This window comes from Kwoniella dendrophila, chromosome 2, assembly GCF_036810415.1.
Source record: "Kwoniella dendrophila CBS 6074 chromosome 2, complete sequence".
NCBI classification, from domain to species: Eukaryota; Fungi; Basidiomycota; class Tremellomycetes; order Tremellales; family Cryptococcaceae; genus Kwoniella; species Kwoniella dendrophila.
In genome coordinates, this window is record NC_089477.1 from 1,349,177 (window position 1) to 1,371,845 (window position 22,669).

The following is a 22,669-nucleotide window of genomic DNA, read 5'->3' on the forward strand; positions in this document are numbered from 1 at the left end:
ATCTACTCTACAATTTATACGTGATACGAACATATCTATGGCAGAGAGGATAATCAAATCAAAATGGAAAGATGTTGTTTTTTGATTTGTTAAAAGGAACCCGTTTTCTCTTTGGATCTTCTATAAGAATTCGTTGTTGCTATATACATCTATGTGTTTGTATGTGTGAGGGAAAAAAATGATAATGTAACAAGCGGCAGTTGAAGCCCAAAAAGTAATGATAATAATGACAAACAGAAAGGAAAAAATGATGATAAGGGTATGCAATGCAATTTGTTATTGTGAAAAATCTAAATTGATGACGGGTAATAATTGAAACTGAGCAGGGGTATATCCTATTTTCGAGCGAAACCTAAATCAGACATAAGGATAACATAAGAAACTTCGAAAGGCAGTTGAGGCCAAATTGATGAAGCACTTAGTATCGGTAGTGGTCTGGTTTGTAAGGACCATCTTCTGGTAAACCGAGGTAATCAGCTTGTACTTTGGACATCTTGGTTAATTTGATGTTAAGTTGGGCTAAGTGAGCTCGGGCAACTTCTTCGTCAAGTGATTTAGGAAGCATGTGAACACCGAGAGGGTATGATTTGGCATCGGTCCAGAGGGCGATTTGGGCCATGACTTGGTTGGCGAATGAACATGACATGACTGAAACCGAAAAATGAGTTAGTGAAAAGTGCTTCCATGCGAAGTGCGCTATAACTCACCAAAAGATGGGTGACCAGTACCACAACCAAGGTTAACGAGACGACCTTCAGCAAGGAGGATAATGTGTCTACCGGATTTCATGGTGTATCGGTCAACTTGAGGTTTGATGTTGATGCATTCAGCAGCGTTGGCTTTGAGCCATGCGACGTCAATTTCGACATCGAAGTGACCGATGCTATAAATGTCGTCAGCATGAGTTGTGGATTCTGCACCTGTGCCTGCACCTGGTCCAACTCACTTGGAAACGATGGCATCCTCAGGCATGACTGAGAAGTGTTCACCGGTGATGATATCTCTACAACCAGTGGTGGTTACGAAAACGTTAGCTCTGGGGGCAGCATCTTCCATGGTGGTGACTTCGTAACCGGCCATGGCAGCTTGGAGAGCGTTGATAGGATCAATTTCGGTAACGAGGACTCGGGCACCGTAAGATCTGAGGGATTCGGCACACTAAAAATGATAAGGGAATCTAGTGAGCTTATGTCACAATGATACTCATGAGGCTAATCGACTTACACCTTTACCGACATCACCGAAACCAGCAACGACAGCGACTTTACCAGCTAACATAACATCGGTAGCTCTTTTGATACCATCAACGAGGGATTCTCTACAACCGTAGTAGTTATCGAATTTAGATTTGGTAACGGAATCGTTAACGTTAATGGCTGGGATCTTGAGTTTACCATCTCTGAAAGCTTTGTATAAGTGGTGAACACCGGTGGTGGTTTCTTCAGATACACCTCGAATGTCTATATTATGCAATTGGTTATCAGCTGAGCTCGCGTGGAGGAAGAGCTTGAGGCAGCTAACTTACCGTCAAGGTATTGAGGGAATTTCTCGTGTACGAGGGAGGTTAAATCACCTCCATCATCGAGAATCATGTTGAGAGCTTTACCTTCTGGGAAGGCAGCGAGGGTTTGTTCAACACACCAGATGTATTCTTCTTCGGTTTCACCTTTCCAAGCGTAAACTGGGACACCGGTAGCGGCGATAGCAGCGGCAGCGTGATCTTGGGTGGAGAAGATGTTACATGATGACCAGGTAACTTGGGCACCGAGAGCAGTAAGGGTTTCAATGAGAACGGCGGTTTGGATGGTCCTGTATGAAAAAGCGAGGTTCGATCAGTATATGATCTAGACATAAACAACATGACGATATGTGATATAGATAAATGGATATATAAGGAAACTTTAACTTACATGTGGAGACAACCAGCAATTCTAGCACCTTTGAGAGGTTGCTCTTTGGCGTATTTCTCTCTGAGGTACATGAGACCTGGCATTTCATGCTCAGCGAGCTCAATTTCCTTTCTACCGAAAGCGGCGAGGGAGATATCGGCGACCTTGTAGTTGGACTATTGGATAAAGAGGAAGGAGCATTATTAGTTGACTGTATAATCGATGAACGAACGTGGTTGAACAATTCCAGATTCATCAAAGCGCGACCTTCTCTTCGATATGTGTAAGATGACACGAAGTACGTCTGTAGTAGAAAGAAGAGGTAGGACATACCATTTTTGATGATGTTTTTAGTTTTTGTTTTTAGAAAAGGAAGAAAGAAGAAAAGAGGAATGAGAAGGTTGGAATTATATAAGCCAAGAAGGAAAGAAAAGAAAAAAGAATGTTAACGATGATACGACTGTCACTATACAATCGATCTGATAATTCAAAACCTCCATCGGCCGCCTAGCTGCTTTACTTTTGAAAAAAAATAACAAAAAAAAGTCGGCGCATGGTATGTTATTTACATATTTTACCCTGAAATTCGTGGCATTGACAATCGTACAACCCCCCACTTCTCAACCGCGATCAAAGATCATCTGTCAGCCCTATTTCCGCTTTTTATCACTTGTGGCAAAGTAGTTATTTTGTCATTTTTACTTGACAAATGTTCTCAAGCTGTGTTTATCTACCGTTCAGCCCGTGAAGGAGCTATGCTGTACAGAGCAGGATATAGGCGAAGAGTATTCTATTTATTTCAGCATGTCAGTTGCTTAGCGATCCCTCAACCTTGTACAACCGTCTTGTTATATATAACAGAGCCAAAACCAGCTCAACAATCAACGGCGACATAGCTCAGTTGGGAGAGCGCACGACTGAAGTCTGTAAAACACTCTGCAATCGTGCGGTCCCTGGTTCGATCCCGGGTGGCGCCAAATCCTTTTGCTTTCTGTTTTCTTTTGTTTGATAGCGGTCATCCTTCAGCATCGATGCCAGTGTTTTTTGTATGTTTGTTTGAGGATTAAAGTTTGACTTAAAACAGCTAACTAGACGGAATGATAATACCGTAGTCGTAAGCCTGATCAGTAGTAACGCCTTGATACGATTTTGTACTTTTTGCATTACTTACAAGATATTGTGCAGAGGCGCAAGTACACTCTAGTTGAGTCAACTTGGCTCTTACAACATGCATCCACCGATATATATATATATATATATAAATATACTGGCGTACGAGTCTTTTAATACCTTTCTTGTTTCTCTCTTCTTCAACCTTCCCGTACAACTCTATTTTCTCTCGTCCCCTTTGTCAATACTTAATCTGCGACTTGTATATATATCAAACTTACTCTTTGCTAGACATGACCAAAAGGCAAACCAATACGAGTAATATCCCAAAACTATGCTTGCTGTACTGTTCCCTCCAATACAATCGTGTTAAAGAAATAGTAAAGCCTAAACAGAAGACACAGTCGAAATATACCACGGAACTAAAGGAAGAAATCCCACTGAGAACTTTTTCACATTCACCAACAGAAAGTATACCTTCATGGCTTTTTCTCAGACCAGCACAAGTACCTATCGATCCTTGGTTCCTCCCACGAGAAGATTTGATCCGAAATCGAGCGATAATATTTGATCTCATTGAATATGTTTGTTCCCTTCCCTTTCGCACAAACCAACAACCTGACCATGTTCATCATGTCAACTCAAGACTGATCAATCCCATTTTTTATTTTTCACTTCGTAAGTAGTGTGAAGCCGATTGTCACATACTTCTGCAGAAAACGTTACTTCAAATTGTTCAATTTGATGAGAGTGCCGATGGAGAACAGCTGGAACAATCCAAAGCCATGGTATGTTGTTGGAAAGAACTAAATGATAATCATAGCAACACGCTGATCAGTAAGCTGTGTTGATAGTTACACAGTGCTTTCGAAGAATATATGGCATTTACCTATGGAAATTGGAAAAAAGCTACCAATAGACATATTCATCTCCTAAAAGTTCTCCAAAAAATTGAAAGAGATTGTAGGGTACACACTTCAGTAAATCCTAAAGTGATATTTCAAGCGATAAGAGAGGGAGCCGGAAGACAAGCACCGTTTGATCCTTGGAATCGTTAGCAGTCAGAGTGAGTAGCTGGTTCAATTCGTTGTTGCCATCAAGTCGAATTACTGTAAAGCGTCCTGAAAGCGATTTTCCTGTTTAGTAGAGCAACAATTGACTTAGTCCCCTACTCCTCCTCGTAATGAGATAAGCTGGATGTAAACAGTGACGAGTGTACCTGTAGTTTTGTATTTTGTCATTACGTTCAAAGTCACATAATAGAGCAGTGCTGTTTTTTCGAGTCGTATGAATAGTGACCTATTTGATTTATTATGAAGCTATATTTATGATCTTTACCATAGACCGCATGACCCGACTTAAGATTGGTTGATGTCAACTGGATGACGCGACTGTTTTGTTTACGAGCGCATATGTAATATTAAAGTTCATTGATGGTAAATCAACAATTGCAATGTGACGCAATTAAAATATCATTCTTGTTTGCCTCATCTAATACAGGTGACAGCTCTGCTTTTAGATGTAACGGTCATCATTGTCAGCAACTTTATATATATTTTTATAATTTCCCTTCACTTTTCCACTTAACATTCTTGTACTCCTCAGTCCTCCTAGTTGTGTATAGCTTAATGTAACACGAATTCATCAGACTCCTCAAATCTCATGTCACTCCCTAACGTAAAACCACTGTTAGTTGGGAATCCCCTCTCGAGCGAGCCGGACGATTCGGAAAAACCCAAGAAAAGAGGAGGCAGAACCCCCAAGTGTGAGTATTGAGTGACTCCTTCTCTTATCGGTGTCCTTTGTCCATTATTCAATGGACGAGATTGGCTAATGGTTACTTTGATGCCATTGTGTTAGCACCCCCACCTCTAGGTAGAACAACCAATCTTGATAGATCAAAAGATCCTTATGGTCCTGGCAAAAGACATAAAAAGGGATGGAAAGTCATTTCAAGAAGTAAATCTCGTAATAGAAACGAAGAAGCAAACCCAGTTGTCAGTCAGACTTCATCGTCCAATGGGGTTCAAGCCACCGTACCATCAGCAACCTCATCAACACCAACTCTCCCAGGCAACTCACCTCCAGCTGATGAAGGTAGACAACCACGAACGAATGATGAACCCTACACATTCCTACCAAGTTGGCTTCATGACAACCGATATGTCATTGGTAAAGGGAGTAGCTACGATCACCCAATCGATATCACCGGTGATTCTGATGATGACCAAAGTCTTCAAAGTCTTCAAGCTGTCGAACCCCAGCTGCACATTATCAAACATCGGAAGAATATCGGTAGAAAAGATCAAGCTACACCATTTTCTTCACATACGCCTGTTAATCAAGCTGTCGTTAGGGTCCCATCAACTACCAGACTCCATTCACCAAGAGGAAGTGTCCATCCGATAAGCAAAGAATCACGCGAAATCCAATCCGCAGCACAAGTCCTTCTATCCCTCAAGAATGCACCTTCTCTGTCAAGTAAAGCATATCGCGCTGCAGATGACACCAACTCGCATGATGTGTCATATCGTCAACAGTATGATTCTAAAGTGGTCCTCAACAGAAGGAAAACAATAGCCATCCCTAAAAAATACTGGAATCGAGAAATCACTCATGCGAATTCCACATCAAATGCTCCTCCTGTTCTGGTAGCTTCACCCAATACAATAATTCATCCCCGACATGAGCAAACTGATCCCATTCGATCGGCTGAAGCTCCTAAAGACTCGGTAAATCCAGCTTCTCGTAAACAAAACGGCCGTAAACCTACCGGATGGTCACCGCTAACATCCCTTACCAGTGCTGTTCCAGTAGTCGCAAGTTCTTCTGATGGAAATGGACGTCACGATTTACCTCAAGTCCCTGGACCATCCAATCAGCTCAGTGAATCTTTGAAGAGATTGTCATTCAATCGCGGCGAGTATTATCAGTATCAAGATCATACTGAAGATATGGATACCGAGTACGAGCAACAAGAAAGAGGTGATACCCTAAATCCAACATTTGACAATTCATGGGCACCAAGTCGAAACGATGTAATATCATATTCAACACCATTTAGAAGACGGGTCGACATAGATGATTTGTTGAAAGAGTCTACCAAAAGACTGAAAATTGTATCAACAGAGAATCAACACTTGAAGGGGTAAAAAAAGGTAGCCTAATTGCTGATTATCGGTCACTTACAAGCTCTCACAGCCTATCGTTTCCTGTCTCACTCATGTAGTGTTATTTGGCCCAAGGTATGTGCCCCTCGTGTCTGTGTCCTTCCTGCTTACGTTTCCAATGGCTGCAAATTCAGTTCTTATCGAAATCGAATGTCACGCAATTGACGCGTTCTTCCACCACACTGGTGTGACTTGTCGTTGTCGCCTGGATTGTCCGTGTTTTGCATATTAGTTTGCGTCCATTGAATCATACTTTCATGTATTCTCCGTATCACAGTGAGTGTCTTCAGTACGTCTATGACAGATAGTTCACTTGTTGATGTCTTGAGGTCTTGCAGATAATTGATGCATCAACGTATCTTGTTTGTCTTTGATCCGTCAGTTTAGGTTGTTCAGGGTTAACTTGTATGCGCAACCGTCCTCCACTTTACCTCCACCGCAGATCTCCAATATTCGAAATGTGAACTACTGATTCTTCCAATCCCGATCTTACCATTACATCTGGCTTTATATCTGTTCTGAGGCAATTTCTCTTGTTGAGTGCACTAACATCACATAATACTTCGCTGAGTAGACCAAAGACATCAAGAAACCCGATAACCCAGATATGGCTGCACGAATACCAAGATTACTACGATTACATACCTTACCTGGGCAACTGGTATTTCTTTCGACAGTTTCATTAGGTGTCGGATGGGGTATAACGCAATTGAAAGACAGTGATTCCGATTCTTCGGTAAACAAGAACAGAGGAAGAGGAACTTCGATGCAGAAAGGTGATATAGTAGACGCTATACAATCAGCTCCAGGCGGCAAAATAGGATCGACAACTGGCAATGGAGGAGGTGGACCTACTTTGGCTGATGCGTTAACCGCTGAGAGAGGGGCCAGTTTGTGGTGGAATTACGCTAGAGATAGTCCCTCTATAGTAAGTATTATCCTTATACTGGGTAAAGTTTTTCATGGGTATATACTAATCTAATGAATTGAGTAGACCGGAAGGTTAGTTTCTAGGGATAAACAATCTACCTTACTGGTTCCCGTTGATAAGGCTATACTATCACTTGGACGGAAACCGTAAGTGGTATTCCTCCTTCTTATATCCTTGAAGCAGCCCCTTTCATTGCGAAATCTGGTTATAATGATTCTAGCGGGTGTTGAGCCTTGTCCTTGTTCTGTAACACCGCTAAGACTGCCAACTTATGAGTTCCACTTTATAGCCACCAGTATCCAGGATTAACGTATAAAGGTGCATTTTCGAGCTCGAAGACGAATACAGAGAGATTTTTGAGTGCGCACATTATCGATGTAAGTGATTTGTATACGACACATACTGCTTTCCATCTTAAGGTGTCACAACAGAATATCGGACAAGCAGAATCATAAGCTAACATATCATTGTTTCACATGGTTGTAGGGCACACTTGAATCAGGAAAAGTGAAGACCATGTTGGATGGGTTCACTGTCGAAATGGTACAGGGTAAATCGATTAAGACTGGATGGAAAGTACAGCCTGATATAGAGGTACTAGGTGTCAAAGAGGTAAGTCTTAATTCCCCTTTTCGGTTTCTCCATATGACAGGTTACGGTTTCAGACTGATGTACCTTCGAATTGGGATTCAGACAAGTAATGGAAAGATATTGTATATTAGTAAAGTTTTGCCATATTGAGCTCGAGTACGATTTAGATACGGAATATCCAGATCAATATGCAGACAACGCCTTATCTGTTTGTGACAGAGCATTGAGATGATTTGTGGCATTGGTTAAGGATACAACAGGTATGATTGTGACAAATGATACAACGTGAACGATATATATGTCTATTTGGTACTTTCTTCATTCTGCAATTCCGTCAATAATCATATTCACCTTGACCATTCTGCCTCTGTTGTTCACCAAGATCACCATTCTCCACCTGTTTCAATCTAGTTTCCGCTATCGACAATTCTTTCCCTCGACCTTGATCGTGCCCGTTAGGTGTTTTGCTAGGTTCCTCATCGTCAAAATATCTATCTTCGGCATCTCTGACAGCTATCGGGTCGCCTCGCGGGGGTTCATTGAAATCTATCTGTGTGTAATCGATTGTCTATGCGAATAGATGAGAATCAGCATATTTGCAGTGATTTGAAATGAGAAGGTCGGGGCAAGATGTAGAGATAATACAGCTGATCTATCACATAAGACGAGCTGAAAAAACTTACATCCATTCCATCTAAGAATATCTCTAATAGCCTTTTCTCGAATATCCTTTCAACCTCTTCTTGATCTTCTGCAATTTCTACACGTTGTGTATTTACATTTTGATATTGTTGTGTATGTAAATGATTTTCCTCTTCATCATCATCTTCATCAGATTCATCATCAAATTCTTCACCTTTTGAATCTAAATTTCTTTCTTTCATTTTAGCTAATCTAATTTGTTCTGATTCTCTTTCTTCTTCTAAAATTCTTAAAAAACCACCTAATTTTTTAACTTGTTGTGATTTATTTTTATCTATATCATTCATAAATTCATTCGATACCCATTCTTCTTCTTCGATAGCATTTTTTGAATTTTTTTCATCATCATTATTAAATAAAAAATTTGGATCACCACCTAATCTTTCCCATAATAATGGCCATCTTAATCTACCTTGATATAAACTTAATATTTCAGGTTTAGGTATTGATGTAGCATATAATAACCTTCGTTGCTTTATTATTGGTATACTATCACCTAATTCTTTTGGTGTCAAATATGAAAAGTATACTAAATATTCAAAAGGTAATTTAGATATGTGTTCTTTGAGAAATAAAATTGGAGGTTTTGGTAATACATCAGATTGAGGTAAATCTAAATATGATAAAATTGAATGAACTTGGTCAGACGATAGAGGATACTGCGACATGATGAAAAGCCGGATTAAGATACTATGCAATGAACAAGAAGTCTATGTATTGGTCAATCTGTACAGATTGAATGGTAATGGTTGATTACATATCTTTCTTCATCTCATCTTTCGATGAACTGTTCAAGTGGAGGAATTAATAGGGTACTACTCTTCTAAGCGGAACCAAATATCCCATATCCAAGCTAAGTACAATAGGTTTTTTCACGTGACGTCAATTTTTGATGTAAAATTGTTAATGCAAAATGTAAATGTCCTAATATGATGGGTGGCCATTATGAAACTGCTTCACGGTGCACTTATACTCAATTTTCTACCCTGAACAAACCTTTTAATTTCCATTCAAGCTTACTTTTTACTTTTTGGAGGGTTTTCCATTCTTTTCGTTTCTCTTTATTCCTTTCATCCAAAAAAAAAAAAACCTCAAAAGAGTGTCAACAGATTTAGATTGTATCATCTTTGACCTCATATATACAACTCGCTTATTGTTTCCTTCTCTTTTCATTTGTAAAACCAAAGTAAACGAAAAAAACTCTCAAAATGCCTCCATCAGCTTCAAAACAAAAGAGATTAGCAGAAAAAGCAGCTAAAAATGCTGAAAAAGGTAAAACTGGTTCATCAAAATCAACACCTTCAGCTTCTGTCAATGGTGGTTCAACTCCTCTAACAAGTTTATCAGCAACCGGTTCAACTGAAGATTTATCTTTAGATGCCGCTGCTCAAATGAAAAAATTAACCGTAGCTACTGATAGAAGTGCTGTAAGTTTCAACTTTTCACTCGTTAATTCGGATCCGTATGGTGAAACAGACAGTCAATGCATTGGGACTATTAATTACTCCGGACTGTATCAGTGTCCTTTTTTGCTAATCACACCTGCTGTTACCTATAGAACGGTGTTCTCGTATCAGATGCTAAAGGTCGAGATATCAAGATCGACTCTTACACACTTTCTTTCCACGGTAGACTATTGATTGAAGGTGCTGAAATCGCATTAAATTACGGTCAACGGTGAGCATTCACGTAGCTTGTTTATAATGGCTCAAGCTGAAATAACCAATTTACCTCAGATACGGTCTTTTGGGTGAAAATGGTTCAGGAAAGGTGAGCAGTCTGTATGAAACGACGAGAAAATCGTTATACTAACCATTCACTACAGTCAACCTTCTTACAATCCATCGCTGAGCGAGATATTGAAATCCCAGACCACATCGATGTGAGTGTTCGACTGACTTGGTCATATCAATCAAGCTAATAGCCGACTTTTCCAGATCTACCTTGTAAGAGGTGCTGTAGAACCATCTGATGTCAATGCCCTTGATTACATTGTTGCTTCAGCCAAAGAGAAAGTAGCCAAACTTGAAAAATTGGCTGAAGATATGGCTGTAGCTGATGAAGTTGACGAAATCGGTCTTGAACTAATCTACGAAGAATTAGAAGAAATGGATCCATCAACATTTGAAGCTAAAGCAGGTGCTATTTTGAATGGTTTAGGTTTCAACCAAGCAATGATGGCTAAACCAACTAAAGATATGTCTGGTGGTTGGAGAATGAGAGTAGCTCTTGCTAGAGCTTTATTCATCAAACCTCATGTTCTCTTACTTGATGAACCTACTTCCCATTTGGATTTAGGTGCTGTCGTATGGCTTGAAGCTTATTTATCCACCTACAACCACATTTTAGTGAGTCATCTGAGGTGGTTTCACAAATATATATGAACTAACAGTCATTTCTGCCTTTTAGATTTTAACTTCCCACTCTGCCGATTTCATGGATACCGTTTGTACCAACATTATGGATTTAACCGTCAAGAAGAAGCTTGTCTACTATGGTGGTAACTACACTACATACGTTAGAACCAAAGCCGAAAACGAAGTTAACCAAATGAAAGCCTACAACAAACAACAAGAAGAAATTGCCCATATCAAGAGTAAGTAATCATTTTATAACATACGGAATCAGTTAATTAAATCGCGATTTGCTTTCCATATAGAATTCATTTCATCTGCTGGTACTTATGCAAACTTGGTCAAACAAGCCAAATCTAAACAGAAGATTATCGATAAAATGGAGGCTGCAGGTCTTGTTGAGAAGATTGAAGGTCGAAAACCACTTCGATTTAACTTCGAGGATGTCAAGAAACTCCCTCCACCCATTATCGCTTTCTCAGATGTCGCTTTCTCATATTCTGGAGAAAAGAAAGATTACCTTTACAAAGACTTGTCTTTCGGTATTGACATGGATTCTAGAATTGCTATCGTTGGTGACAACGGTACTGGTAAATCCACCTTACTTAACTTGATCACCGGTGCCCTTTCACCTGTAGAAGGTTCAGTCAACAGACACACTCAATTGAAACTCGCCAAATACTCCCAACACTCTGCTGATCAATTACCATACGACAAGTCACCTGTTGAACACATTGCTTCCCTCTACCACGATAAATTCCCAGAGAAAGATCTCCAATTCTGGAGAGGTCAAGTCGGTCGATTCGGTATCACCGGTGCCCATCAAACCAGTCCAATCTCTCAGCTTTCAGATGGTCTCCGAAACCGGTGAGTACCAAGTCCGGTCTTCAATGACGATAAATGGCTGATTTACTGTTCCACAGAGTTGTATTCGCTATCTTGGCTATGGAAATGCCTCACATCATCTTACTTGATGAACCTACTAACCACTTGGATATGGTAAGTTGGATCAAATCCTGCCGATTTAGACTAGTGACTGACATTCTAAACAGGACTCCATCGATGCCCTTGCCGAAGCTATCAAAGCCTTCTCTGGTGGTGTAGTAATTGTATCGCACGATTTCAGTAAGTTTTTTTGTTTGGAAGAAGGAGAAATTTAGCTTATTTAATTTGCCAACAGGACTTATCTCACAAGTCGCTGAAGATCTTTGGGAAGTCAAAGACAAGAAGGTTATTAACCTTACTAAAGAAGATATTTCCATTGTAGATTACAAGAAATCATTAGTCAAACGAAGTAAGTTATTCGTTGTCAGTGTATAAAACGGTAACACTTTATTGACGAACCATCTCTCTCCATCAGGTCAAGCACAAATCGAAAAAGCTAAATTGATTTCTAAGTCAGCTACCAAAGGTGTAGCATAAACGAACGACCAAATGCCAAGATAATATAGAAGGAAAGATTAGCAGAAGAAGAGAGAGAAGTTTAAATGATGAAAATTAGAAATAAACATATAATATATATGGAAAGTTGTTTTATTACTTAAATCTGTTTTTCATCTAGATTAGATATCTGCATAAACTTCGTTTAAATTGTGTCAATTAGTTTCATTTTCGTTTTCACCTCATGTCATTAATCTTTTGTGTGCCGCATAACGGAATATATACACACATTCGATTAATCTTTATAGACAATTATTTTGCATGCGATAGATACCCATTATTAATACCCATAGCTTGTTCGGTTACAACTTGCTTGAATTGCATTCCACATGATACGATTACAAACACTCTTCCGATGACGGTTGAAACACATGTCCCACATATTTTGGGAGTCGATATCAAAAATAAGCTCGCTAATATGTCTATGCGAGTACCGTCAAGCCAAGTTAGTCTCTCTTGGATTGTATACACTCGTATACGCTCCTATGCCATTGTTAGAAAAAGCATACAATAACTTGATGATTGGGTGCAAGAAAAATTTTACCATCTCGAAACCGGATAGCAAAAGAAAGTGGCGCCACCCGGGATCGAACCAGGGACCGCACGATTGAAGAATTAGATATAAACTTCAGTCGTGCGCTCTCCCAACTGAGCTATGTCGCCATTGAGTGGTTGATGCTCGCTATGTGTGGTATCAACCTATAAACCCTTGATGTATTCTGGCTTCGTAGATTGGACGAACTTGCGGAGATCAACAATGGAGCATCTTGATTCATCATTGCAGCTCGAATTATCGGTGTGAACGATTAGAGGAATGCATTGGCGGCGAACAGTCAGTAGATCCGACTTATAACGGGGATGTAAGATTATTAAGTCGAGTATATTCAGTTGGCTTGTACGTGTGGGCACAACCCAAAGCCGGCAATCATATTAATTCACATCAGTTCATTCCCATCATAGGCCAATTCGAGTGTGATCCATATTTCATGATGCATACTATGTTTCTTGATGTACAATATGCCAGATAGGTGAAGCTATTTTACCTGAATAACTATATGCTAACCAATTTACTTTTGGATGCCAAGCTAATGAACTGACCATACCGGTTACAGGTAATTTAGCTACTGTTGAACCTGTATAAACCGAAACCTAATTAAGAGGAAGGTTTCTGGTCAGCTTAATCAAAGTAAGAAATCATCAGCTGTAAGACTCACTATAGCGATGTAATTATCATCTCCCCCTAACGCTAGGTATTCTCCATCGTGAGAAAAAGCTATTTGCCTTATAGCCGATCTGAAGTTATACAAGGTTCCGTCAAAATTCAAGATAGAACTTTGTTTACATTAAAGATAGGGATACAAATGAGTACTCACGAGCAAACGTCAAAAGTCCTCTCACAAATCCAATCTCTCGTATCAAACATACTTAATAGAGCATCTTGACCGCCTACAGCTAAATATTTACCTTGAGGATCAAAAGCTAAACTCAACAGACTTGCACTATGGCAAATAGCATGTCTAAATCTATTTAGTTGTTTAGGTTTCTTTTTATCTAAAGTCACCTGTTTAGTAGAAGTTGAGGGTGGTAATCCATTTGGTGGTAAAGGTGGAGTTGGATGTCGACTTGGAGCAGCTGATGATATTGGCAAATTCTCCGTTATGTCCTTTGTTTCTGGCTTCGATTCAATCCTGTTGTCGGTGGATTCAGTCATCTCCACATCACCCCCATTATCTTCCCCTGCTTCCTGTGGTTTTGATTCTTCTTCTTCTCGATTTTGAGCATTCTCGGATGGTTCGTCTTTTCCTTCTTGATCTTCATCAGGTTTAGTGGTTTCTTCAGTTTCCCCTTGTTTCGATTCTTCAGTCATATCGATATCAACTTGATCTTCAGCATTATCGGTTTCAACTTCTTTACCTTCTCTTGTATTTTCAGGTGAACCTTCTCTACTTGCTTCTCTACTTTTCTCAGCTTCTTGACTGATCTCTTCTTCCACAAGTAATTTAGGTGTAGAAGGAGTTGTAGAAGGTCCACTTTCCATAATTTTTGGTTCAGGTATATCTTCTGTTATTTCTTCTTCTTCTTGTTGCTGGATCTGTAATTGAGATGGATATATCCAAGCGTTTACTGAACCATCGTTTGATACCGCACAAACAAGTTTACCTGAATTTATGAATCGTAAACTATTTATCTGTGGAAATTAGAAGATAAGCATATTATTTCAAACAAAAAGTTGGTCGGAAATTGAGGAAAACAACATATGCAGTATACAAATGTCGGTTTAAACTCACTTCTTCAGCTCCAATATCCATCAAAGCACCACCTAAAGCTATATCTTCCCTTTTCTCCCATTTTTCTACACCATCAACTGTATTTAACCAATAGAAAAACACTTCATCTCTATTTCTCTGTGGACAAACTACAGCGAAATGTCGACCGGAAGGATGGAAAGAAATGCTCAGAACGTCTCCAGGTATTTTAAATGTTGTTAAAGGTGCAGAAGGTGCTATTTCACAAGACGTCAGGGTTAGTCACTGAAAGTTGAGACGTGTTTCCAAGGAGGATAGGTTTTCACACTGACTTACAGCTAATATCCCAAATTGCGATAATTCCACCAGCTGAAGAACCTTTATCGCCTGAAATCAGAATATTGGGATTTACAGGTGACCATACTATCGATCCTACGTGACCATTATGTACACTTGTTTTCGATGAGGAAGGTAACGAAGTTGAACCTCTTGCATCTATCTATCGGCCATTCCAATTTGATCCGTCAATACAAATAATATCATCGTTCAGAAAAGAGTTACTCACATTCACCTTAGTATCCCAAACTAACAATTCCTTAAACTCTCCTCCGGTAGCGATTCTTCGTCCATCACAAGACCATGCTACACTTCTAACATGTTTAACATTACCCCCTCTTATATCTTGAGATCTACCAAAGGTTGGCCGCTGTAGATAGGTAGACAGCGTTAGTGATATACACATGAGGTCTAGGATGCAAGACCAAATGATCTGCCCAAATTCACTTTTCGAAAACTTACCTGTAAATCCCTTGCCGCAGGTTGTGCAACAGGAAAGAAGTCCGGTCGATAAACTTGATCACTTTCGTTAACCATATTGTTTTACAGCTTTTCGGAGCTGCTGATTGTGATCTTGCTAATCGGATGTGAACAATCGGATCAAGTGGTATATTTGGATTCACAAATAATGTTGAAAGAATTAGATGTTTGAACATTATTATTCGCGCTTTAGATTCGGTTTTTCCGGTTAACTTATGACATATTCACCTCAATCTACCGTAATATATACCCCATAAACTACTACATCCTTCAGCTTTAAGTGTCCTTTCTCTATCTTTCGTATCACCTCAACAGATAACGAGCTGCAGGTGAACAGCCAATCAAGATTTATCAAGCTCAAGTCAAAGTTGTTCTTACACCACTCTCGTATATTGCAGATCCTGTCTCATTTAGCTACCATCATTGACGCGTTCAACCATGTCATTACGACCTTTAATTCCCCTTCGTCATATCTCCCCAATATCGTTACGTATACCTAGGCGTTGCTTTTCCACTTCATTGAGGAGATTCGAACCATCATCAAGTAAATCTACAATATCATCATCGATACCTGCGGCTGTAAATCAAACTCTAGAGTCATTATCAGAGAGTGTGAATAATATAACAGAAAAATTCAAAAATGCTGTTTTACAAAATCATAGTGAACAATATGAAGGTGTTGAAGAAAGGGGTTTGAGAATGTTAATCTTTGGTAAACCTGGTAGTGGAAAGGTGAGTCGAGGCTCTGAATACATCATCATATTCCCTATTGATTTTTCAAACCATATATCTGCTATGTAGGGAACGTTGAGCGCACGGTACGTCACTCAACCTCATTTCAAACAGTCAAATTGATGATATTCAACCAATGATTTAATTTCCTCTTCAGGTTGATCAAAGAATACGACATAGCATTTGTCTCGACTGGTGATGTACTACGAAAGGAGATCGCAGCTCAGTCAGAAGTCGGTAAAAAGGCTGAAGCTATAGTGGCCAGTGGAGGTAAGTTGATTTTCCTTAGAGAAGCGGAAACGATAGCTAAAGAAGTCGAATCAAATAGGCTTAGTTTCAGATGAGTTGATGTTGGAGATTGTCAAGACAGAATTGGATAGATTGCATGGGAAAGTGAGTGGAATAGTTGACTTTGACTTCAGACACCCCGGAAAGTGTTGTCTGATATGATGTCAAATGATGCTGTTTAGAGTTGGATAATAGATGGTTTCCCTCGAACTTTACATCAAGGTGAACTTTTAGATTCGGTTTTAAATCAAGAGGTGAGATTACACTGCGTCATCGTATTCTTGGGAATACGTTATCACTTTATTTCAAACGCATCTGCACATAGTCCTATGAACTAATAGATATTCTCAGAATCGTCCTTTAAATATGATTGTTCATCTCAATGTACCAGATGCAGTCATTATGGCTCGTATATCAGGTGAATACATTATCGATTGAGAAATCAGTGCTCAAAGAAGTGAGTACAAATACTAAATCAAACGATTCTTATAAATAGCCCGATGGGTTCACCTTCCTTCTGGAAGAGTATATAACACAACATATTCAGCACCTAAAGTACCTGGGAAAGATGATATAACAGGTGAACCATTATCCAGAAGACCAGATGATACCCCTGTAAGTGATACGTACTATGATCATTTGGGATGTAATGAAGACTGATACAAACATGATATGTATGCGCAAATAGGAAACTTTCTCAAAGAGGTTACAGGCGTATTATGAATCTACTGCACCATTATTAGAGGTAAGTACATCATTTTGCTTTAGCAAATGCGATCGTTCATCATAGGAAGAGACAAAGACAGATTGCAATGGCAGCGAGAACGATTGAAACGGTAGTTAACTTAATACTCATTCATTTCACATAGTACTTTGCGAAAACATATCCATCATCATTATTTTCGTTAAGTGGATCATCTTCAGACGAGGTACTTATCGCTGCTGGTCTAAAATCACCTCCTTCATCGTCTTCATCATCATCTATTATTTCTTCAATTTCTACTTCTTCGAATGAAGAAGTTAGAAATAATGACGCAAATGGTAATGGTGATAGTGAAACAACAATAACTGACTTTAAAACATTTTCCGCTTCTTTACCATCATCATCACCTGTATCTAAATTTAAATCACCTAATAACGATGAAAATCAACATATTCAAACAATGGCTGCATTGGATCAGTTATGGCCACAACTACAAAATTTAATCGAACCTTTTAATTTACGTAGAGCTAAAAAAACTTTATTGAAAGATGATGGTAGAGAATTGACTGAAGATGAAGTTAAAGACATTAGAAAAGAAGCTGATGATTTGAAAGATCCAAATGAAATTGATATAAAAGATAAAGGAAATAGATCAAAGAAAGCTCATATAGAATAATTGCATAAAAGGATTTATTACGAAATACAAGGTACGAAAGAGAAAGAAAATGTAGATAAAATAATACCAAGAAGGTTTAGCGGTAAAGGACTACCTGTATATATGCTTGAATCAATGCATACTCTGTATACAACCAACAGTTCATGGGTTTGCGGTCATTCTAAAAGCATAATACCCCAATTGGTTATGCTAAGTTACAGATATGCTACTCGTGTTGCAACTAACAGATATTCACAGAAAGATCAATGCATGATTAATGAGACCAAACGTCTTTCCCCTTATACTTCCCTTCATTCACGTATTAATAAATGCCTTTTTATTGTATGTTTTTTGAATTTAATGAAAGTAAATGTCCTATATGCCAAAATTCGGTTTTTGTTTTTTACTATTATACACACATGATTTAATGATTCACCTCCTCTGTACACTTTTTTTCAACCTTATAAACATTCTCCCACTCCTCAAATAAGCAAAAAGTCAAATTAAATTAAATTAAATAGTTGTATTTAAGCGGAAAGCTTGGAGAAGAAATGGAAGAAATCGACATTTGAAGCTTGAAGTGAACATTCGTAAATGTAGTGAGAGCTGACCCAAGCGGACCAAATAGCTCGTTGATACTGAAAAACGGAAAGGATGTCAGTAAAGGCGCCTCAGCTATAAGTGAAAGGCGGAAAATAAACTCACTTGTTCTGGAAGTCTTTGCATCAAAGTATCTAAACCAACTTTGTCTACTAAAGTCTTAGGAATAGCTCTTGATAAGACATTCTTTCGACTGGCAATGTTTTCGTAAAGATCTGAGACTTCAAGTTCATTTTGTAAGTCATTGAGAGTAGATGAAAGTGTATCTGAAATTTGAGTTCTTGATTTAGTACCCTTGTTTCTTTGCCATTCTTTGGTAATACAGCTGTATTCTTGAGTAGCGTTTTCAGCAATTTTAGCTTGAATATCTTTAACGTAACTTTGGTAGAATGGTGATGGTTTACCATCTTTGAAGACCATTAAATCTAAGTATTCTTCATCATTCAAACCAAGACCAGCAAGTACTTCAAGGGATGATGAAGTAACACCACCTTTGTTAGTTGAAGCATCTTTGAAATGTGTAACACCTTTCTTTTCCATGAAGAATCGTGCTTGTTGAGTGAAGAATAAGTTGGCACCTTCAACAATGTATTTGAAGTGTGGTTTACCGTCAGAATCGACAAGTCTGTTAACATTGGAGATATTGACAGCTTCAGGTCTTCCACCACATGGAACGAAAAGATCAGCCTTGACTCTGAAGTGGAATTCGTTTCGATATTGAGTACCATCTGGGACGACTTCACCGGCTATATACGACTTGATTAACAATCACCCTCACAGCTAAATGATAAGAAGAAAACTTACAAGGTAATTTCAAATCTTTGTCATCCACCAAGACTCGGTAACCTTCAGGACCGAATTTAGAAGCATCGAATTCAGAAACCATCTTTCTACCTTTGGCAAGTCTGATTAATTCAGGTCTATCAAGACCTGCTGGGTCATATATGATACCACTTCCATCGATAATACCAACAGTCTTATCTTTAGAAAGTAAGATTTCGTTGGAACCAAGATCACCATCAGGTCCACCAGTTTGGAGTTTGGTAACGTTTTTCTCGTCGAGACCATGTGCTTTAAGAACACCAATGATGTACTGTCGTACTGATAATGAAGTCATACCGTATGTATCGTGAGGGATACCACCAAGTAATTCAGCAGATTTACCAGTGGTGAATGATTTCCACCAAGTTGCTTGTCTTGATCGAGCATGTTGAGCAGCCCAGTCCATTAAGTCGGCAGTGTTTTCATCTGGACCGAAGAAAAGAATCTCAGGGTCTTGTCTACCACTAACATCGACAATCTTTCCTTTGATACCTGGTGTTTTACCTGGAATAAGTAAATCGATAATAGAGTCGGCGTATTTTTCGAAACATTGCTTGTAGTTGGCATTGACATCTGGTAAGATAGTACCTTTAGCACCACCTTCTGGAATATCTTTGTTCTTCAAGTTTTGAGTAGATGATAAAGCGTAGTTTTCGTCGAAGAGGGTTCTAACGTTAGAGTTGTAGTTTTCCTTACTTCGGGATCTAATGACTCGGATACCACCTCGAGCGACATCTCTGAATCTGACGTGGAAACCTCTAAAGTCGGATCCTACGATGAAGAACATACCGAAAGGTTTCTTTGGGTATTCGATATCTGGAAGGAAGTTGGGGTCAAGTCTGAAGGAAAGGGCAACTTTGGTGGGCTGGTAGAAGTTACACTTGAGAACGTGTTTGTTGAAAATGAGTAAAGCTTCAAGAATTTGTACAGCGTGTTGATTGGCAGCGTTTCTTCTGATCTTTTGGTATAATTGTTCATCAGTTAATGGTTGCTCGGTCTTGATTCTTTGGAAAGAAAGGGTTGGTGTAAGTTGGGAAGCTTCATCGGCAGCTGGGTAATGCACCATAGCAAAGTTGATGTAAAGCATTCGAACAAGTTCTGGGTGATTTTGAATGACTTCTTTGATACTGTCTCTGGTGAAGGTTTCTTCTCTGAATCTAGTCTTAATTTTGTTCAAAACTTCAGCGTGATTAGGATTTGATTCATCAAGAGCATTCTTCAGGGCAAGATAAGCTGAACCAAGTCTGTTACAGAAGTGTTGAGCGAAGATCCATCCAACATAAGCGTAAGTAGCTTCTTGCACGGCATGAGGAGTATCGTCATCAATGGCAGCTGAGAAGAAGGGGTTATCTGGAAGACAGTAGAGTAATGAGGCTTCTCGGACGACTTGGTGAATTGAGTGTTCGATGGGAGGAGCTCGGGAGTTAGGGGTAGGGTTGAGGTACATTGAAATGATGGTTACACCGTTGGAGAATTGTTCAACGTATTTTCGGGCAGAGTAAAGACCATAGAAGTGGTAAAGATCACTAAGAGCTGAGAAATACTTTCGGGTTCCTCCCATTCTGTTTAAAATGTCAGCTGAGAGTATCAATATGTAAGCAAATGCAGTACAACTCACTTGTAACCAATAACCAATCGTCTCTCTCGACTGTCCTCAACTTCAAACATCTCGATGACTGGACCATGTCGTCTTTCAACTTCACTCATGACATCTTGGTAAATATCTAATGTGTTTTCGCTAGCTCTTTCAAGGAAAGCTGAATCGGAAACTGATCTGATATCGGTGGTTCCATTGGCGGTTTTGGTCGCTGGAGAAGTTGGGAATTGACATCTAGAAACAAAGTAACATCTAAGTTGTTGGGAAATCGTGGATGAAATAGCACCGGTTGATCGGTAGGTTTCAAGTCGGTAGGCTTTTTCAGGTGTGGATTCGTCAAAGAAAAGTTGATCAATTCTGCAGAACAGATAATTAGTCAGGATTATATCACATGTCAAAATAGAATCATGAGTACTCACCTTTGTTCTACGGTAGCACCAGGTCCTTCTGAAACAGTGACACCAGCTTTTGAAGTGTGAATGAAAACTGCACCTTCTCTACCTTTCTCTTGACCTTCAGGAGTGATTTTCTCGAGATCGATTACAAGCTTCTCTGGGTCGTGTTTGGTGTAAGCTAAGAGTTTAGCTGAGAAAAGAGCGAGAATGTGATCGGCAATTGTTTCTTGTTTTTCCCAAAGGAAGTAAGAGTTTTCAATACCTGCAAGAGTCGAATGATAAGTGATGTAACGTCAGCTATAATTCAGAAAAGGTATGGCAGTTCTCAAACTCACCGAGATGGTTGTAGAACCAGTCTACTTCTCCATGTACGAGTTCTTGAGGCATGAAACCACTTTCAGCAAGAATACGAGCTACATTAGATTGTTGTTCGGCTTTGGCAGGGAAAGGAGAAGATTTATAACCTCTAATATGATGAGGATCGTCAGCTCAGCTTAAAATTAGAGGTACAGGTGAGTTTTGGCTAAACTCACATGGTATCCTTTCTAATTCTGTTACTTCCAGATTCTGAACTAGCTCTGGAAGAACGTCCTGAAGCACCATTGATCAAGTTGGCGACTTGTTGAGGAAGCGGTGCTTGAAGCTATGAGGGTGTTCTGATCAGCACAAGAAAGACACTAGAGGAGAATGGAAGGTATCACTTACACCACCGTTACCGTTGGGTGTTCCAATAGGGGAAGACATTATTTAAAGTGAAATTACAAATGGGTTGTTCTAAGCTATTGACATAATTTGGATAATCAGCCAGATTTACTTGTTTATAAGTGATTGTATTGGGACAAGATGAAGAAGACGAGTTTGGGGTAAATATTCCATTCAGAAGATAAGAATCACATGATGACGGCGAGAAGTCAGAACCAAAATAAAGCAAGGCGCAATGGAAGATAGATTACACGCGTATCAAAGAACTGCTACCGACGGCAATGCCGGCCGGATCTTTTAGATTATTGAGGGAGTGTATAAATTGAGAATTGAGGATAGAAGTGGGAAATAAAGCTTACACCTTTCTGCAGGAATAAAACAAGATAGTCAAAAACAGAAATGGAGAGTAGAGTCTGATAGATTGTTGAAGAAAGATCAAAGTACTGAGTGTAAATTCCAAATCGCGCTTAAAAACTGATCTGTGTGTAAAAGATAGTTTGGATGATTTGGATGGAAAAACCTAATTCCGGTTAAGATTTAGGATCTGACCCTTGACGCGATTTATCGTTTATATAGAATAATCAATTTGGGAAAGATGATAAAGATATAAGATGAAAGATAAGGATTATTCGAGTCAAAAAGATTGTTTTCGTTAAAAGAGAATAAAGGGTAAAGTGTTGTGTTTATCTAAATGAAAAGGTTGAGAGATAAGAGATAAAGAAGGATATTGTTTAAATAGCGAAACTCGCAAATGTCTTTCGGTCACAAAAAGGATGAAACACCAAAAGTTAAAGGACTCTCCGGATGTCTGAGCGACCGATAAATTGGGGAAACCAAGATAGCAGATAGCAGATAAACAGAACTGAAAGGAGGTTGAAGAGTACAAGAAAACAGGTTCTATTCGATAGAACAAAGAGGGTGTGTGT

At 39.2% G+C, this 22,669-nt stretch overlaps 8 protein-coding genes and 2 non-coding genes across 10 annotated transcripts; 5 read left to right on the top strand and 5 right to left on the bottom strand.

Annotated features, from left to right (window-relative positions):
- Positions 1 to 418: 418 nt before the first annotated feature.
- Positions 419 to 2,225, bottom strand: L201_001912 (adenosylhomocysteinase; the record flags this gene model as incomplete). The annotated part of the gene is made up of 7 exons (XM_066217695.1): positions 419 to 648; positions 708 to 883; positions 947 to 1,158; positions 1,225 to 1,460; positions 1,526 to 1,809; positions 1,911 to 2,065; positions 2,157 to 2,225. 7 exons carry the CDS (start codon positions 2,223 to 2,225, stop codon positions 419 to 421), a joined length of 1,362 nt encoding a protein of 453 aa, XP_066073792.1.
- Positions 2,226 to 2,775: 550 nt separating this feature from the next.
- Positions 2,776 to 2,866, top strand: L201_001913. The gene has a single exon. It is a non-coding gene; the product is annotated as a tRNA-Phe (tRNA).
- A 1,795-nt stretch (positions 2,867 to 4,661) lies between these two features.
- Positions 4,662 to 6,151, top strand: L201_001914 (uncharacterized protein; the record flags this gene model as incomplete). The annotated part of the gene is made up of 2 exons (XM_066217696.1): positions 4,662 to 4,764; positions 4,860 to 6,151. The coding sequence occupies 2 exons, from the start codon at positions 4,662 to 4,664 to the stop codon at positions 6,149 to 6,151; spliced, it is 1,395 nt and encodes a 464-aa protein (XP_066073793.1).
- Positions 6,152 to 6,776: 625 nt separating this feature from the next.
- L201_001915 (uncharacterized protein) lies at positions 6,777 to 7,841 on the top strand (the record flags this gene model as incomplete). Its single annotated transcript, XM_066217697.1, has 5 exons — positions 6,777 to 7,097; positions 7,164 to 7,246; positions 7,390 to 7,477; positions 7,587 to 7,712; positions 7,794 to 7,841. 5 exons carry the CDS (start codon positions 6,777 to 6,779, stop codon positions 7,839 to 7,841), a joined length of 666 nt encoding a protein of 221 aa, XP_066073794.1.
- A 184-nt stretch (positions 7,842 to 8,025) lies between these two features.
- Positions 8,026 to 9,061, bottom strand: L201_001916 (uncharacterized protein; the record flags this gene model as incomplete). Its single annotated transcript, XM_066217698.1, has 2 exons — positions 8,026 to 8,259; positions 8,375 to 9,061. The coding sequence occupies 2 exons, from the start codon at positions 9,059 to 9,061 to the stop codon at positions 8,026 to 8,028; spliced, it is 921 nt and encodes a 306-aa protein (XP_066073795.1).
- Positions 9,062 to 9,601: 540 nt separating this feature from the next.
- On the top strand, positions 9,602 to 12,169 carry L201_001917 (uncharacterized protein; the record flags this gene model as incomplete). Its single annotated transcript, XM_066217699.1, has 11 exons — positions 9,602 to 9,820; positions 9,952 to 10,070; positions 10,130 to 10,163; positions 10,219 to 10,275; positions 10,331 to 10,741; positions 10,803 to 10,989; positions 11,053 to 11,614; positions 11,671 to 11,746; positions 11,800 to 11,872; positions 11,928 to 12,041; positions 12,108 to 12,169. The coding sequence occupies 11 exons, from the start codon at positions 9,602 to 9,604 to the stop codon at positions 12,167 to 12,169; spliced, it is 1,914 nt and encodes a 637-aa protein (XP_066073796.1).
- A 590-nt stretch (positions 12,170 to 12,759) lies between these two features.
- L201_001918 lies at positions 12,760 to 12,850 on the bottom strand. The gene has a single exon. It is a non-coding gene; the product is annotated as a tRNA-Phe (tRNA).
- Positions 12,851 to 13,183: 333 nt separating this feature from the next.
- On the bottom strand, positions 13,184 to 15,306 carry L201_001919 (uncharacterized protein; the record flags this gene model as incomplete). The annotated part of the gene is made up of 7 exons (XM_066217700.1): positions 13,184 to 13,336; positions 13,402 to 13,480; positions 13,561 to 14,375; positions 14,476 to 14,690; positions 14,770 to 14,932; positions 15,005 to 15,139; positions 15,232 to 15,306. 7 exons carry the CDS (start codon positions 15,304 to 15,306, stop codon positions 13,184 to 13,186), a joined length of 1,635 nt encoding a protein of 544 aa, XP_066073797.1.
- A 381-nt stretch (positions 15,307 to 15,687) lies between these two features.
- L201_001920 (uncharacterized protein) lies at positions 15,688 to 17,648 on the top strand (the record flags this gene model as incomplete). The annotated part of the gene is made up of 9 exons (XM_066217701.1): positions 15,688 to 15,981; positions 16,051 to 16,067; positions 16,139 to 16,251; positions 16,310 to 16,374; positions 16,452 to 16,523; positions 16,621 to 16,687; positions 16,766 to 16,884; positions 16,958 to 17,014; positions 17,139 to 17,648. 9 exons carry the CDS (start codon positions 15,688 to 15,690, stop codon positions 17,646 to 17,648), a joined length of 1,314 nt encoding a protein of 437 aa, XP_066073798.1.
- Positions 17,649 to 18,154: 506 nt separating this feature from the next.
- Positions 18,155 to 21,785, bottom strand: L201_001921 (uncharacterized protein; the record flags this gene model as incomplete). The annotated part of the gene is made up of 8 exons (XM_066217702.1): positions 18,155 to 18,265; positions 18,333 to 18,973; positions 19,032 to 20,611; positions 20,668 to 21,003; positions 21,066 to 21,303; positions 21,377 to 21,507; positions 21,575 to 21,684; positions 21,747 to 21,785. The coding sequence occupies 8 exons, from the start codon at positions 21,783 to 21,785 to the stop codon at positions 18,155 to 18,157; spliced, it is 3,186 nt and encodes a 1,061-aa protein (XP_066073799.1).
- Between the last annotated feature and the right edge of the window lie 884 nt (positions 21,786 to 22,669).